Source organism: Mixophyes fleayi, chromosome 3, assembly GCF_038048845.1.
Source record: "Mixophyes fleayi isolate aMixFle1 chromosome 3, aMixFle1.hap1, whole genome shotgun sequence".
Classification (NCBI taxonomy): Eukaryota; Metazoa; Chordata; class Amphibia; order Anura; family Limnodynastidae; genus Mixophyes; species Mixophyes fleayi.
The window spans coordinates 310938840-310956348 of NC_134404.1; the positions used below are offsets into that span (position 1 = coordinate 310938840).

Genomic DNA, 17509 nt, shown 5'->3' on the forward strand with positions numbered 1-17509 from the left:
ATGTTCAAATTAAGCTCACTGATTTTACACCAATGCAAAGTATATTTGAGCTATATCAATAAATGATAATAATGAGCAATGAAGATTTTATATTTTTGTAAACCAGTCATTAAATACAGAGGATTTGTGCTGAAAAGCCATTTTCACCCCCCCCCCCCCAAACAATAACATAATATTAGACATAAATACCATTTTCAATTTCTTCCTCAATGTCATCTTCCAGGATGCTGACTGGTGCCACCGTCTCTCCAGCCTCCATCATACTTTTTAAAGCTTCAAGCTGCTCTGTTGACATAAAAGACAATAATACCAGCATGTAATAATACAGTAAGTGATTTATGTAGGACATTGTTAATATGCAATGAAAACACTATCTGATTGCAGATCCAATGATTTCAAGTGGACAAGTGAATTACTACCACCAAAGAGACTGCAGGAAACCCCAGTTAAAATAAACAGAATTCTGCATTATTCTGACATTCTTATATAGTCTTCTGAACTTAAATATTGCGTAGACCAAAACACTGTCAAAGTACACACACAGCAACGGCCATTCTGTGGGCTGAACCAACCAACCAATAAACTAGGAACCAGCAGGGGAGGGCCGGCAAATTTTAGCCCAGGGGGCCAGACTCGACTCAGCAGCCTATTAGGAACATTTTAAAGGAAAAAAATGTAGGTGGCCCAGTGACCCAGCCCAAGGTAGCCCAGTATGAGACCAGCCCGGGGGGCAGATGCCACCCTGCCCACCCTGCCCCTGGGAACCAGTGATACCACAGAGGCATGAGTTAAGTTGTACTGTCACTGGTTCCTAGTGAACTGATCGGCTGTATTCTCACAATTCCTTTCAAATAAAATAATGGTTGTTGTTGTAAATATGGATGGATGTCACCGGGTCTCACCGTATTAAGCTAAATGACTGACAATGCTGGGAAAACCCTGATTTGGTCCGGTGAATGTTCCTTAAAAATAGTTCTATTTTAATGACATGAATAGACCTGAAAGAATAAAAATGTGTCTGTTTTGTCATAATTAGTTGGTTTTTTTTCTCGTTTTTATGCCTATAAATAAAACCAGGTACCAAAGGTGTCTCGAATGTGATATATTTAATGCTGAGCAAATATTGCAAGTTCTACTATGGACTCTCTGGTAGGTATAAATGTGGACAATAAATTGTAACAATAGAAAGGACAAAACCTATTGTGTGTTAACTAATATTACAATATTCCAACACCACAACCTTAGTCACCCCCAAAAGATGCAACTGGACAAAGAGGACTTTAGCACTACGTAATCACCTCGGATCATCAATTATAGGTATAAAGTGTCATTTTACATTAAGTAATACAGTCGTTTGTCTTTAATTTATCACACCACAGCTTATTGGCCCGGCTGGTGTTACGGGCATTATACAAGACCCCTCTGACCCTGGGTAAGACATCACTTCTATCTCTCTGGGTAATGAGTTGTTTGTGTTATGTACTGAAACTCGGTTTTAGGTGAATCTTCTGATGAGGACAAAGATGGCTATTTCAAGTCCACAAATGAACACATATATGTTTTGCCTAATTGTTATGTTATATTAATTTTATTACTTTATTATTATTATTTTGAATGTTTTTTGTTGGATTTGTTTTTAGTGATGTGTGATAAATTAAAATAAATGACTGTATTGTTAGATAGCAAATGAGCCACCCATGCCACCATTCATAACGTACAAACCACAGTGATTACGTCGGGCATTAAGCTCTTTTTTGTCGACCAAGATTTCTGGTTGGTTTATAGTAGGTGTGATTTAGTGGACTAGGGAAAGAAGGATTATAATATGAAACATGGAACACATACTCTTTTCCACTTCCGCTTTCAAACGCTTGTTTTTAATGAGAATTTTTCTTTTTAGGTCGTTTGGAGAAGGCAAAGGTCTCCCTGGATCAAGCTGAAATAGAGGATCGTAAAGAAGAAAAATATAACAACATTGTAATTAATCTTTTGTATGACTTATTCTCACTTGGTATTAAATTGCACACAATAAAAGTAATTTACCTAAGTGCCAAATACAAGGGAGCACATACCTTTAATATAGCTTAAATGTGCCTATTTTTCGGGTTCATGCTTACACAGTTGTGCGCCCACATTCTGGCAGAACTGAGCAAGGTACGCATATCTTTCAGTTTAGACTTATTGATGTCTTAAAATAATCCTGGCAGTGAGCGTACATAGAGACTCACTTTATTACGTGTCACTTTGTATGTCTGAAAGCTCTTATTACATTGTTTGAAATGTGCCATAGGACTGCGCATGCGAGGTGTAAAAGGTGTTATACTGAAAATACAGACTGGCGCGTTGGTTCTAAAAAATAAAATTTCTAGCGGGAAGAAAACTGCTCGGCAGCCTCTCACTAAACAGGGACTGACTCCTCAACTGGGCTTTCTCCACACCATGATTCTCTTCTATTGAAATAATCTCGTCCTGCAAAATTGCTCTTTAGTGTGTGATAGTCCAGCCGGCACTCAGCAAGGAATGTCCTTATCCACCCAGCTCAACAATGCAAAATTGTGTTTCCCACAGATGCTGACTTTCGGGGGCAAAATCTATGTACGTTACATAAGAGTGGGCACATCAAAAAAGAGGCCAAATGGCATTTTGTATTTTGTAAATGACCATTAATGTGTTCAGTGTTATTAAGTAAACAATCAAAATTATCACAGCAATCTCTTTCCCTCAACACTGTTGCAATTGTGTTTATCTGTATTTGTTCCCTACCCAGTGTAGACAACATTCAAATCCTGACAATGTACCTCTGACTCCTTACTGGTGTTTTGGGCACAGCTTAAGTCTGTTCTGTTTACTATATGAAACAAAAAAGGCGAGCCTGAGCTTGAAATGTAAGGCACATTATTTCTAGACGTAATCACATTCTACTTTATTGCTGAAACAAAGTACTCCATAAAAACATTACACTTCAACAATTCTTCAGAAGAATACTAGCCGGACGCTACGCTCACGTTGTCGCATTATAAATACTGAAATCATGAAACCTTTGCTGAAACCAGCCCCATGCACTTAACAGCTCCTCGTAAGATCCAACATATTCAACCAAGCTCACCACGTTCACACACCTCTACCATTTACCAATAAAAATGGTGTAGTTGCTATAGTTAAATTGGTGTTAAAGTAACACAGTGGCAATATATAAAGTAAGGCACATAAGAAAATAAATTTTAAAAAAAATCCTTACAACTACTGCAATGGCGGACATTGTCCGACCAGACTACCTTCCTGAGACAAAGTGCTACATAAAAAACAATACTTCTCGGGTTCAATTCAATTTCCTCCAGACATCTCAGTGATGTCCGGCTGTGCTCTTTTCCGGGTTATTCAGTACCAGAACATGACCAATTTTCCTGCGGACCTCAATGGGGTGTGAAACGAAAAATCAGTTATATTACTTTAACGTGAGTGCCTTCACTTTCTGGAGGCAGCCCGCGGCACATCGTGGGGAATTGAATTCCCCAAGTCTAAGACAGAAAAATATTAACCTGGTATTTTATTTTTTAGTATTTATACCAGGAATATGCCCTACGGTTAAAAGCTTTCAGTTCATTTTTCCCATGATAGTGTCTCCTTAAATAGGATTATAAAGAGAACAATGATGTATTGCTTTCCCTACGCGTCTCACCCAGCAAAACAAACATTGAATTGGGCAGTATGGTGGCTAAGTAGTGGCCTTATCTGTGTGGAGTTTGTATGTTCTCCCCGTGTTTGCGTAGGTTTCCTCCGGGTGCACTGATTTCCTCCCACACTCCAAAACATACTAGTAGGTTAATTGGCTGCTATCAAAATTGACCCTAGTCTCTCTCTCTCTGTGTATGTTAGGGAATTTAGACTGTAAGCTCCAATGGGACAGGGACTGATTTGAATGAGATCTCTGTACAGCGCTGCGGAATCAGTGGCACTATATAAATAAATGGTGATGATGATGATGATTGAATGGCAAAAAAGCAGCAGTAGTAGAACACAGAATTGTCACTAAGCTGTAACTAAAACTATATTGCAAGTAAAATAATGTGTTGTTATGGGACATGGCATGCAACATACTTACAGTATATTCATCCTGCATATTCCATTCCACCTTTGGGTCATATAATATATGTACACTAGGGATCAGTAGCCCTTTCTAACATAGCGCATGACAGAATATGAAAGGGGGAAGCAGGATGTGTCAATGATCCCCAGTATACATGTGACCACCGTCCGTCAATCTGTAGAACATCTCCAACTTGGAATCCACAAATATCCCCTAAACTAGATAACTCATTCCTTCCTGAATACCTGCCGTTCTTATATGAACTCCTTCCAATGTGTGTATATTTACAGAGATAACTAGTTCTACTACCAGAATTACAGTCTTTTTACTAATCTTAACTTCACAAGGAAATGGTTAACCTAGTTAAACTAATCTTCCCCCGTTTGTTTGCATTTAAAGCACGGTAATTATATATATACACACACACATTACATTACATGACCAAAGGTATGTGGATACCCCTTCTAATTAGTGAGTTTGGACATTACAGCCAAATCCTTGGCTAACAGATGCATAAACTCCAGCATACAACCATGAAATCTCCACAGTCAAACAATATCAATAGTAGGGTCATACTGAAGAGCTCAGTCACTTTCAACGTGGTACTGTCATAGGACATAGGAAACCATCTTTGAAACAAGTAAGTTTGTCAGATTTTTGCCCTGCTAGAGCTGCGTCTGGTCTACTGTAAGTGGTGTTATTGTGCAGTGGAAACATCTATGAGCAACAACAGCTCAGCTGTGAAGCAGCAGGCCACACAAGCTCTCACACTGTGACTGCCCAGTACTCAACCATGTAGAGCGTTGTCTGTCCTTGGTTGCAACACACGCTACAGAATTCCGAACTGCCTCTGGAAGCAACGTGAGCACGAGAACTGTTCGTTGGGTGCTTCATGGATTGTGTTTTTATGGCTGAGCAGCTCAGATCACCATGTGCCATTCCAAATGACGACTGGAGTGGTGTAAAGCACACTGTCATCTGTGGAAACGCATTCTCTCGAGTGACGAATCATGCATCTGGCAGTTTGATGGAAAAATCTAGCTTTGACAGATGCCAGGAGAACGCCTCCTACCCAAATGTGCACTGCCAATTGTAAAGATTGTCGGGGAAGAACTTGACTGACCTGCACAGAGCCCTGACCTCAACTACATCAAATACTTTTGGGGTGAATTGGAACGCAGACTGTGAGCCAGACCTTATTGCCCAACATCAGTGCCTGACCTCACAAATGCTCTTGTGGCTGAATGGATGCGAATCCCTGCAGTCATGTTCCAAAGTCAAGTGGAAAGCCTTTTCCAGTAGAGTGGAGGCTGTCATAGCAGAAATCAGTGGACCAACGCCATATTAATGCCCATGGTTTTGGAATGAGATGCCCATCAAGCACATATGGATGTGAGGATGTGATGTTCTGATGTCCACATACTTTTGGCCATGTAGTGTATTTGTGAATGTTACTAGTATCTCTTGCATTTAAGGCACATGTAGCTTACCATTAGTACTCCTTTGAACAAATGCCCTAATTAGGTAGGCATGGGGGGGTTGATGAAGAGTATATAAATAATCTATTATTTTATAACTCATTTTATAATATATATCAGAATTCAGCCTTAGTTGAATGAGCACAGTGACTGTGCACATGCAATCTCTTCCCCCACCTGTTACTATGGAACTTGAGTACCAAAGAAACAAGATTTGAGCAGTTGGTCAGGTTAACATGTGAAAGGATGTGGTTTGTTTCCTGTGGAAAGGTAAACTCCGTCCACAAGAAAGGTTTATGATACACGTTACACAAGGAAGAAACTTCCTTTACCTGCCCTGCTCCCAAGGTGAGACGACTTAGCTGATGGAGACTGCATGCTTAGTTCCACGGAGGTCTGTATATGGGGCCTTGAAAGACCCTGGCTAACAAGAAAAATGTTATAATAGAGTTTTGAATGGAATGAATTAAAGGTGAGTGAATCTGGAAATATTTAATTTGTAATGTGTTTTTGAATGAAAGGTGGTCGAATCTGAATGCATATGTGGTAGAGTATATGAGAATGAATTTGTTGTTGGTTATATGGATGTTTGTATACAGATTATACATGTGAATGGAATTGTCTGAGTTTAGTGCAAGAGTTATTTGGAGCTTGGGTTGGTTTTAAAAGTTAGACTTCAGTTTGGTATGGATAGTGTTGCATAAATGCATGCCTTGTAATAATATTGCAAATGCTGTGTAATAGAAGTGGATAGAAATGGTTGTGCATAGTTTGTTTGTTTGATAGAATGGTGGTGTTGGAAAAGTATTTCATGGGAAAGTGAAGAAACTGTGTAGATGGTATTGGAAAGTCTGCTATGCTGCTGTTGAAAAGTGTGGCTGAAATTAGTATTTAGATACATAGCAAGTGATTGGATTGTTCAGGAAGTGGTCAGATTGTTAAATATAACATTTTGTTAGACTGTTGGTTTAAAGGGTAGTTCGTAACTCTGAATCTCTGAAATAATGTGGTTTATTGCAGGAAATGTTGATGTAGTTCATATGGCATCATGTGTTTAGACCATGTGTTTAGAGCATGCTGAGTTCAGACAATAGAGGAAATGGATCTACAAGCTCCATGCTTGTAAAATGGCTGCCTTCTAGAAACTCTCATGTGAAGGGTATGTGGATAGTGAATAATGGCTGTTGGACTTTGACTGAAATGATTGAGGGATAAATGTGGTTGAGTATGTGAGAATATTTGTAAGGTTAAAATGTATGCTTGAGTGTGTGTCTCTCCCCCACAGGTCTCCCCCCACTTCCGACTATCCGACTTCCGACACACAATGCATTCACACACCTGGAACAATAGGTAAAGCTTAACATACACACACATTCACACACCTTTAGACAATAGTAAGTCAAAACACACACACAATGACTTGTATATTTATGGAACAGGCAATAAATGTAAAGTATTGCACCAAAATCTATACTTTGTGTAAAATATTGTTACGCTGTTTACTGTTTTATAATGTATACATACGTTTTACAATTAGAATTTTAATAATACAACACGTTTTAAATAAAACTATATTTTGTGCGTAGTTTTTCTTGAAGATATGAGCATAAGCTCTTATATGAATATTGGTCCTGTGGAGTTAAGGGAAAATAAGAATTATATTTCTCAGGATAAATCAGAAGTACCTTTGCAAGGAGTTGGCTGCATATTACGGTATTAAATGGCCATCCATACATTTGCCAGATTATTAAGGAGATTAAAACCCCATAATCAGCCTATAAATCCTTTTACAGGGATCCAAAATTGCTGGGCTACCCTCATCTCCGGCCTCCCTAATTGGCATTGAACACAGACATGTTTTTTCCTGGAGCTGTCAACAACCTTATACCACATGTAATAAAAACATTTTGCATTCACTTGAACAATATAACAGGTATTAAAACCTAAAGGTTTTTCTATTTAATTCAACAATTAAGAAAACAAACGACTGTGTCTATAATCTATTCAGACTGAAGTTGATCTCTTCAATGTACATTCAGGATGCCACTGATAGGTTGTCTTCACAGCATGTACTTCTCAGCTTACAAAGCTCTTCCAATCATTCATGTTGTTAAAACAAGAAATGTTATATATATATATATATATATATATATATATATATATATATATATATATATATAATATTGTTAAAATGTGGCTCTGTTATTGAACTACATAGTGATTTTATTTTTATTTCACTTAACCAATATTATGTATTTGCTGTGTTAAATAAATATGCTGTTCTGTTCCTTGAAGAAAATAATGAGAGATCATGAACAGGCAATGAAGGAATACAGTGGATGCAATGGGATACAGTGCCATGAAGTGTAAGGAATTAGCAACACAAGCAGAAAGCATGTGAGGTCACTACACAGGCATACCCCCCAAAAGTCCAGGTATTCTCAGGGCAGTCACAAAAACGGGTGTGGCTGATCAGACTGCGGGAGTGGGCAGTACAATATTAGGGGTGTAGTTAGACGGGTCGCTCAAGGTGTGTGATCAAATTTGTTTCACTTTTTTATTGAGGAGTGTTGGGAGGTATGCACAGGTGCCAGAAAAACTGAACTCAAGTGCAGTGCTCAATTTCCAAAATCATCAAGGTTGCATCACACATGATGCATATGGCTAACTCTACACTTTAATTTTACTAGCATTAATATGATCCCGTAACAGCTATAACCGACTCAACAGCACAACCTCATAGACAGCAATGTAGGAAAAAGCTATTATTACAGGATATGCACGAATTAACAAGTATAACCTTTGTCGCACAAATGAAGAGACTAGGCTCTCAAGTCTGCCACCAAGCATATACTTCTTAATACTGTATCTCTGATCTGATAGAAACTAGGGCTGTTAATATCCTTTAGTGTAACGGAGCATGGATTCTGATTTTGTGCACCCTTCACCCAGCCCAATGAGCAATATCTGACATGCCCAATGCAATATGTGGTATGCAAGGTCAGCGTTTCCAGGGTTGGAAACATAATATCTACTGGCTGCTTGAACCTTTACACCTCTCCCCTCGTTCAATTGAACCTTTGCAAATTTCACCCATGGTAGTGTTTGTTCAACCCTCATTAACCACTTCAAGACCAGACCAATATGTTTTGCAATGTGCAGATTCATATGGACATCACACCTTATTTATTAGTGCATCCTCATTGATTGTTGATTGCCTTTTTCAGTACAGATAGGGCTTTCTATTTCTAGGTAGAACATAGGAAGAAATATATTTTTATATTATGGACATTTAATAGCAAAAAGTTAGATAAAATAAAATAGAAAAAAAACCAGGAAAACTTTACTATTACTTTCACCGTTCAGTCTTATTACCCAGCAATGTAATCAAATAGTTCTCCCGAGCACATAGGTACCAAACATCTGTACTTTATATGAGATCTGAAACAGATATGTGGTCCAGCAACTTCATGTACATGTAAGTTTCCCCTTTATTGTATACTGTGACTGGTACAGCCAGGGATAGATCAGTACATCACTGGACCACATAGTAAGATTTGGGTAGGAGGTCAGACAATGCTGTTCCTGCCTCCCCACTCTGTTCTCAATAAAGACCCAAGTATGCCCTGGGTCCTAGGGAATGGAACGCTTTTAAACACTACCAGGATGGGGAAGGGGGTTGCATATTCTTTAAATATATTTTAGGACATAATAACTGGTTAATATGTGCATAATATGTAAAACTGTCATTTTCTACATTGCAGTCCAGATGGTTTGTTTTTAAGCATTTCCCCTGAGAATTTTTTAGTTGTATAACTCTTATAATTTTACCTGTGTTACAGACCTTGATAATTACTAAATATACAACACTGATTTTATCATTCTGTGTATAATACTTTGACAGGTCATTTGCGCTTCTATGTTTTTTAATTGCGATAAGTGATTTATCACCTTCTTAACATGTATCTACAAAGCATTAGACGTTTCTATTACCCTGATCCCCAAAACGCTGTCATTCACACTTTCCAAAAATATAGCTATCTGCATCATGTTTATGGCTCATCACTTCTATAAAAACGTGTGTGTGTGTGCAGCGACAGGTCACAGTGCGCAGATTGTGACAAACACATCTTTCAAGACTAAGGGCAGGATTGAAACACCAATGGTTAAATGTCAACGACCAACGCACCATTTGTCTTTCTTCCAGCCCCTTAAGTGAGTTACAGCCATGTTTTTGCCACTAAGGAATTTAGATAAGCGTGAATCATGCTTTTAGTCTTATGGACTTGACACCAATATGCCAAGTAAAAAGGGTCATGTGACGAATTTGATACTAAATGATTTAACAGCATGCAGAAGAAAAAAACAAAACAAATTCAGTATAGTCTGACACTGCAAAGCCATTTCATTCCTGTTTATAGTTTGTTTTTGTGCCACTTGGTGGCAGTAAAGCTCAAGATTTTTACTTCAGGAGTGAACTGTGCATGCAGCTGTACTTTGCCTCGCTTGTTGAACGCAGTGACATATTCCTGTGGGAATGAACAATATTTCTCAGCTTCATACTCTGCCAGTCCTACAACGAAGTGAACGACAGTACAAGAAAGAAACAGAACATCTTTTTACCTCGTCAGACAAGGTGTAATAGACAGATTACGTACCGGATGTGTCTCAATGGGTTGCTTCAGAAGGAGATCCCCAAATATATCTTCACAGTATTTGGACATCTTGTATTGTTGATATTTACTAAAATACAAATTTTGATATGTATCATAACGTTACCCAGAGAAAGAGCAACATTTACATCATTGTCAAGAACGGAGCTTCTAATTATCTAGTAAATGTGAAAAACGCAGTCACAGTGCAAGTGCAATTTATTCTCTTTCTGTGGTGTAATTAGCCTGTTTCTGAGCATAGTCGACCGTCTAACCTAGAAAAGTGCTGTGCATTACCCGTAATCTCAATAATACAACACTACATTTGATAAAAGAAAGACACACCTATCTGTAATAACATATCGGCAGGTATTGCAAACAAGTGTAAACAACTGTAACAAACACATGCGACAATAAAGCAGGAAGGAGCTGGGAGCTGCAGGTGAAGGCTCGGAGGGCTGCCTGCTGCCCATCACTAGCTTAGTGGGAGAGGCAGGATTTCTCAATATTTAAATGACCTTCAAGAGGTAGAGAAAGTTAGTGGGACATTCAGCTCTCTAGTAGCTCTGAGGCAGCAGAATCAGGCGTCAGCCTTCACATTCACTGACCAATGTTTTGCACCATCTAGGTACAATTTATAGGGGAAACACAAAAATAATATAAAGTTTAACATCTAGAAATGTGACACACGAAATAAAAACAGTCAATGTGCCTCTTATGTTCTTTTATTTAGATAAATGATGCTTGATCAAAAAGAGTTTAACAGGAAAACGCAATTATGGGCAAGGTTCAAAAGAAATAGCAGACAAGGGGGAGTTGTGCACCCACATGCTGCTTTTTGGAACTAGCTCTATGGAGACTTTGGGATATATTTATCAATCGGTGGTTATGAAAAAATACAGATACTTGGCGCTTTGCCGTTAATATTTAAAAAAAACAATTTTATTAAAAGCAAAATCCAATGAGCTTTGCCTTTAATAAAATAGCCATTTTAAATAATGACAACAAAACACCTAGAATTGGAGGTTTTTCATACACGCAGATTCATAAATATACCCCAAAGTCTCCATAAAGCCAGTTCCAAAAAGCAGAATGTAGCTGCACACCTGTCCACATTGGACAAATAGGCAGAGTTGCATAAAAATAATGAGTATTGATTGCATCTACATTTAATCTGGCATTCAAGAGAACTTTTCTGACTAAATATTATACACATTTCCTATTTCTTGCACAATGCGAAGTGCAACACTAAGTTTTGAAAACAGCCTTAGTTGTTGTGTACTCTTAATTGAAAATTAAAATAGCTAAGAAAGAGTTCTTCACAGTAAAAGCATAAAAGCTGTTATATAACCGAATAGAAAATATGATATGTGCAGAATCATGGTGTAATACAAATGTCATTTTAGTATCAAGGAAGAATTTTTTCCCTCATTACATTTAATGGTATGCTTTTTTTTTCCAGATAAAACTGAAAGGAAAATAGTAATAAACGACTGAGGGATATGTTTTTAAAGTATACATTAAGTATACAATGTACAGTAATACATACTAAATAATAGTAATATAGTTCATCCATATACCATATATAATTAATAAAAAACAAGATAATTAAAAGTACCTGCAGTGATTCTCAAATGAAAGGATCACAGGATATTGCGATGTGACAAATGCAGTCTCCTTGATGGCTATTATTACGTCCTTCAGAAATGAACAGAGAATGAGTAGTGTTAATGTGACATTAATAACAAAATGAACATTACACATTAGGAGAATGCGAACATTGTCAGCAAGTTTCTGAACTAAGACCTTAAAACATGGCATAGCCTTTGGATTTAGGTACAAATTTCCAGTAAAACAAAGCAACCAATCAGCAATTAGTTTATATCTGTCTGGTTAAAGTTAGATAACGAAAGCCAGTGACTGATTGGTTGTTATGGTTTTGTGCAAATTTGCACCTAATTAGATGCAATGTCAGTAAAACCTTCTCTGTCATTGATTTAGTAGACTTAAGGTAAAGCATTAACATGCAGTAACTTAGTCACACATCACTTTAACCTCATTTACTACAGTAACAATTGAAGTTCAGTCATCTAGCTTTTAAAATTAAATTTGCTTACCTTTCAATTCATATCTAACATCACTATCACACTCACTTATATTGACCTAGCGGTATGTTTTTGGATTTTGGACTTTGGGAGGAAACTCAGGCAAACAGAGGGAGAACATGTAAGCTCCACAAAGGTGCGCTAATGGGGATAGAATGCACAGGCCGAGCACTGCCAGGCAGTAATGCCAACCACTGTGCCACCATGACACCCTTTCACATTGCAGCTGATCTGTATCAGCACAGTGCGAGAATACGGTAGTGTGAAATCAACTGTGCCCCTCTATTCCCTAATCACTACAACTGAACTTGTCAGGCAATAGAACCCTGAAAATCAGTAAGTGTGTGCAATAGTTACACCTCATTATTAATTGAGGAAGTGGACTATAGAGAACTGGGTTGAAGAAAACACAATCAAATTTGTCTAGACATCTCCTTTAATGGTTTGGATTATGTGGTTTAATATAATACAAATACAGAACAGTGCGATGTATATATTCTCAATTCAACCGAACATCATCAAAGGTGAGTTTCATGGTGCATTCTGCAGGGTAGACAACCTGGCACTGGTTTTATATGCAATTCTTTCTTAAGAAACATGGTTCCACTTTATATCAGACATCATCCACTGCCAATCACTGTGATTGAAATCTGACTTGATTGGCTTAGATTATGAACATTGGAAAAGGCTGAACAGTGACCCCTCTAGCTCCATGTATTAGGTCATTATTGGAGCCAGAAATACAGCAGCTCATGAGTAATATAATTGCTGCGCTTTGTATACCAACAACGGCATCATTGTAGTATGGCTGCAGAGAGTGGTTGTGGAAAACAGCCAGATTGTAATCAATGTGGGCAGCTCTGGTCCTCACCGCTATAGTGAGAGGAATCTTATATATCCAGAAAAAAGTTATTTGTTAGGGGCCAGACACCTTATCTTGGGATAATAAGCTGCCATATAAAGGCTCCAAGTGTCAAATCTTTAGTTGGCATAAGAACATGTGAACCATCTTTATTATAATAACAGTCACTCATTTATACACTTACTAATTACACCAGAACACTTCACACTGGCACAGAACTGAGCTTTTACATTTATACTCCACACGATCTACAAACTTGTCCTACATGTGTTTTATCTTTAGAAGATTATTTATGACTTAATTATTAACACTTAAAATATAGGCCCAGTAAACTGCAAAAAAATTAACATATATCATATTTTTGCTACAAGTGAAATTGGGTGTGTTGGAAGCTAAATTTATGTTGTACTCTCTGTAAATACATTAACAGGCTAATCCAGGATACCTTAAAGAGGATGTCTGTACACATCGCCTTCCCATGTGTTATGATAGGTTCCTGATCTTCACCTTTACCGTCCCAGCAATCCAGTTCAACACACCTTAACATGAAACAAGAGACAACAAGTTAAGGTATCAAATTAGTAAAGCATATGGGTTTTTTTTACAAACAAAAATTGACTACACATATTCACAATTATCAGTATCAGACATTTAGAGGACACTTGAAGGCATTGTCGACTCCCCCTTGCATCAAATTGACAGATTGGTTAGGAGTAGTTTAAAAGAAAGCTGTGATCAGCGGCAGAGAGGAAGGAAAATTATGCTACAACCCTCTGTAGTGATCTCAGAGCTCCAGATGGTGGCAGTATCCTCACTCAGCTAGAAATGACAGTTCCTAAAGAGGTAATTAGGTGTAGACGGTGCTGGCCTGGGAGCAAGTACAGCAAGGCTTGAAACCTGGATACCGGCTGTTGGAGTAGATAGCTTGGCTAGGGTCGGTGCAAGTCCTAGGAGCGCCATAGTCTTCTCAGACTGGGAGACTAGCTCTTGGCTGTGATATCATAATGAAGAACCATACTACCAGCGTCATACTGACATGGAGGAGAAGAAGCCACAGCAGTAAGAAGCTTGTTCTTCATGTCAGCGGGCAGAGATCCATGCTAGGGCACCCTGCGGCCTTACAAACATTGGACGAGTTCAGTGCTTTAGGCACCTCAGGATGTCACCAGGGTCCCTTATTGGTCCAACAATGTCAAACAATAGCACTTTAGGGGAATTTTGGGGAACCAGGCCCAGCAATTAGCAATGGCAATTTAATTTAATAAAATCAAAAGTCTGATTGGTTGTTGCCAGATATAGTGCACCCGTCACCTACCTGTGGAGAAAGATTACCCATTTACTATAACCAACAACATCGTTTAAGAACAGTGAATTGGCTTTATTCTCAAAATTGCTGCCTCCCGTTGTGTAGGCGTTAGGTGCACTTTAAAGCACCTTTGTTCTATATATCTGTTTATAAAGAAGTGTCTGTATAATTACCCTATAATAACATAACAATATTAAAAATACAATAGCAACCTGCATCCAGCGAGAAAAACTTGTCTGTACATCTCTACCGATGACTTCCCACCAAACTGCCTCCCGGTAAGGTAGGTGTTGTGGGAGGAGCTTATGAAGTAGTGCGCCAGAGGGTGGTCCATCTCCTGGTACAGCTCCAAGCGGTCTAGAAAGACGGGCGCATTCTCGTCCGACATCAAATATCTGCAAAACCCATCGCTTAATATGTGACCTGCAAAGTGGGGGAAAAAAATTAGAAACCTTTTAATTTTTTTTCGGGTATATCACCACATGACTTGGTCATTATTTTATATCAATCTTCGTTACTACATTATTAGTAAGACCATACTTAATTGAGGAAGGTTATTTTTGTTCTGGCTCCTGTAGCCTTATTTTGTGTGATGCATAGAGGAGAGGAAAAGGTCAATGTAATTGTGATTAAGGTCTCTTCGCTATCAGCCGTGATTTACAACACGTACTTAATTTACTAGGTCACAATGTCAACACTCGGTCAAACTTTTAATACAAGTTTTCTTATTGGAACTTTGCAGCGAGTCTAGATTATATTTTGATATCCATTTTTATAGAGTAGATATAGCCAGAATGAGAAATAAATGGAGTTTTAGCTATATGGGTCTGGACAGGTTATCAGAAAACACATATGGAATAGGAATTGCTCTATGGAGCAGCGACATTATGAGGGTTAAAGGTCCGCAGTATTTATGTCATTGGTTCCTCTTTGGATAGGAGAAACATAATTACATGTCAGACTTTGTCCTGAGTGCACATATCTCTACCTTTTTTCTTCATCTCTTCATCGGGTTCATACATCTCTATGATCTGCATGGCCCTCTTTGCTTCGAAGAATGGGAACAAGATTTCATTCAAGCGAGGATCCCTTTGATGCTACATTTAAAAGATAATAGAGTTTATCAGTGGGTAATATTATTATTTATTATGCATGGTAGATAATGCATTCTTTATAGGCCATACATGCCGAGCACATAACGTCTGTGTGTGTCTGTTTGCACAGGTGTGTAGGGTATACACGTAGCATTTATTCTGAGGCAGACATTTAGACGTACAGTAAAGCTAAAACAAACGTTGCTCTAACAGGTAGCATTATCTTTAAACAGTCACAAAAAAGCAAAGGATTAAAGAAAAGAAACAAATGAAGTATATCTGAAGTGCGGGCTCACTGCATTCTCTATCCTGTAATCAGCGGGTTTTTAGTTTTTTTGTATAAAAAGTTGACTTGCACCAAAATCATAGAATCAAGGACCCTAGTTAATTTACTCCGTAGCTATTGTAACATGTGTGTTTTCACGTTTACATTGAATGGATACTTTTTGTGTCTGTTTTGTAATTTAATTGGCACATTTGTACCAAATCCTCCTTTTCCTATCTAATGAATGATGTTTTGATGAGTTTCTTACTCCAGTTTGATGTACAACATATTGAAATTTTTACTGTATCTGTTAAATCACTTTTTTCGGAGGAAATCCCCAATGTATTCACATTTTGTTCTGCATCACTACAAATGATTTACCTCTGTTATCAGATACTTTAGGCTTAGAGAGGTTCCCCGCAGTGTTCGCTACTAAAAAAAAAGTTTGATCTCCCTGTGAGAAAAATGCCTTCCGGTGATTAGACTCTTACTTGAAATACCTTCAGTTCTGGCAAAATCCTTAAACAGCAGCTTTTATATAAAGTTGCATTTTTAAGTTTAGAAGAGATTCTTACTTATTTCCTATCTTTGGTATTAGATCTCAATTTATTCACAAAGGGTAAGAAGGACTATTATTTCAAAATTCATTCTGGTGTTTCATATAGAAGCTTATTGTCCCAAACTGCACCAATCTTACCACAGCGTCTGCCATTAAAGCTACTATAAATGTATTGCCATATGTACCAATCATATGCCTTGATGGACCTGTCTGACAGGATGGGGGGTGCATGAGGCGGTGTTTCCAGATACTGGCATTTGCCACATTCCCGGACTGATAACTGCAGACAGCATCTATGCGCACAGAAAGCCCTCTAATACAACCAGGTATGGCATCCTCACTGACTCCCAGCATGCCTTAAACGCCACATCAGCCCGATGCACTGAACACTGGCTTGGCAGACAATTGTGTGTATGTCACCAGTGTCTAGCACACCAGACACTTAGCTTGCCTTTGACCAGGGCTTTCAGTGTTTCCCAGTACTAATTATTTCTGAGCCCATGTCCTTAACCCTGCGTGTGCTGAACACATCCTCTTCGCCTTCGGTAACTACTACAACCTGGACTTGCATACTGAACCAAGCCCCTGACTCTATTCTGATTACATGGTGTAACAGACCCATGGCATAGATTCTTGGTGTCAATTTCCCAATACTAATTTCAATGTGGACTATAATAACTAACACTAAACAAACTCCAGTTGGTCACTTCCTGGAGATATTCCTGAGTTGATGCAGTTTACTAAACTCGTGCAGCCACCAGTCATTGTGTCCATTGCCTAGAACACTAGCTGTACAATTTCTTTCCAGCATTCATTACACCTTAAACAATGAATGTTATCAGCAGCTGTGACAAAACGAGTGTGATATGTGAATTATAGCAAATACTTTGTATAGCCCTTCTTTTGTTTCCCCAGCTCATCAGACTACAACTGCATTGTCCAATTACATGTGGTTAAGGGGACATTGTAATTCAATTTAAATATGTATATTGTGTATTATATATTGATGACTTGAAGTAATGTTATTCATTGTCCTTAAACTGAAGCCAGGAGGGTTATGGGTTAAGATCAGGTGGTGTCTAGGATACAGGTGAGAGGGCT

At 38.3% G+C, this 17509-nt stretch overlaps 1 protein-coding gene across 12 annotated transcripts in view; it reads right to left on the reverse strand.

The window, feature by feature from the left end:
* Window positions 1-17509, reverse strand: part of PLCB4 (phospholipase C beta 4) — a 226605-nt gene that overhangs the window by 52468 nt on the left and 156628 nt on the right. For 9 of the 12 annotated variants that reach the window (XM_075203996.1, XM_075203993.1, XM_075203988.1 and 6 more), the window contains 8 exons: window positions 15479-15587; window positions 14703-14913; window positions 13630-13723; window positions 11836-11915; window positions 10224-10308; window positions 10032-10094; window positions 1846-1936; window positions 190-285 (listed from right to left, as the gene is read on the reverse strand). In XM_075203996.1, coding sequence (XP_075060097.1) covers window positions 190-285; window positions 1846-1936; window positions 10032-10094; window positions 10224-10308; window positions 11836-11915; window positions 13630-13723; window positions 14703-14913; window positions 15479-15587 — 829 coding nt within the window. The remainder of the gene's footprint in view (window positions 1-189; window positions 286-1845; window positions 1937-10031; window positions 10095-10223; window positions 10309-11835; window positions 11916-13629; window positions 13724-14702; window positions 14914-15478; window positions 15588-17509) is intronic. The other 3 variants (XM_075203995.1, XM_075203992.1, XM_075203994.1) reach the window with 1 other exon arrangement.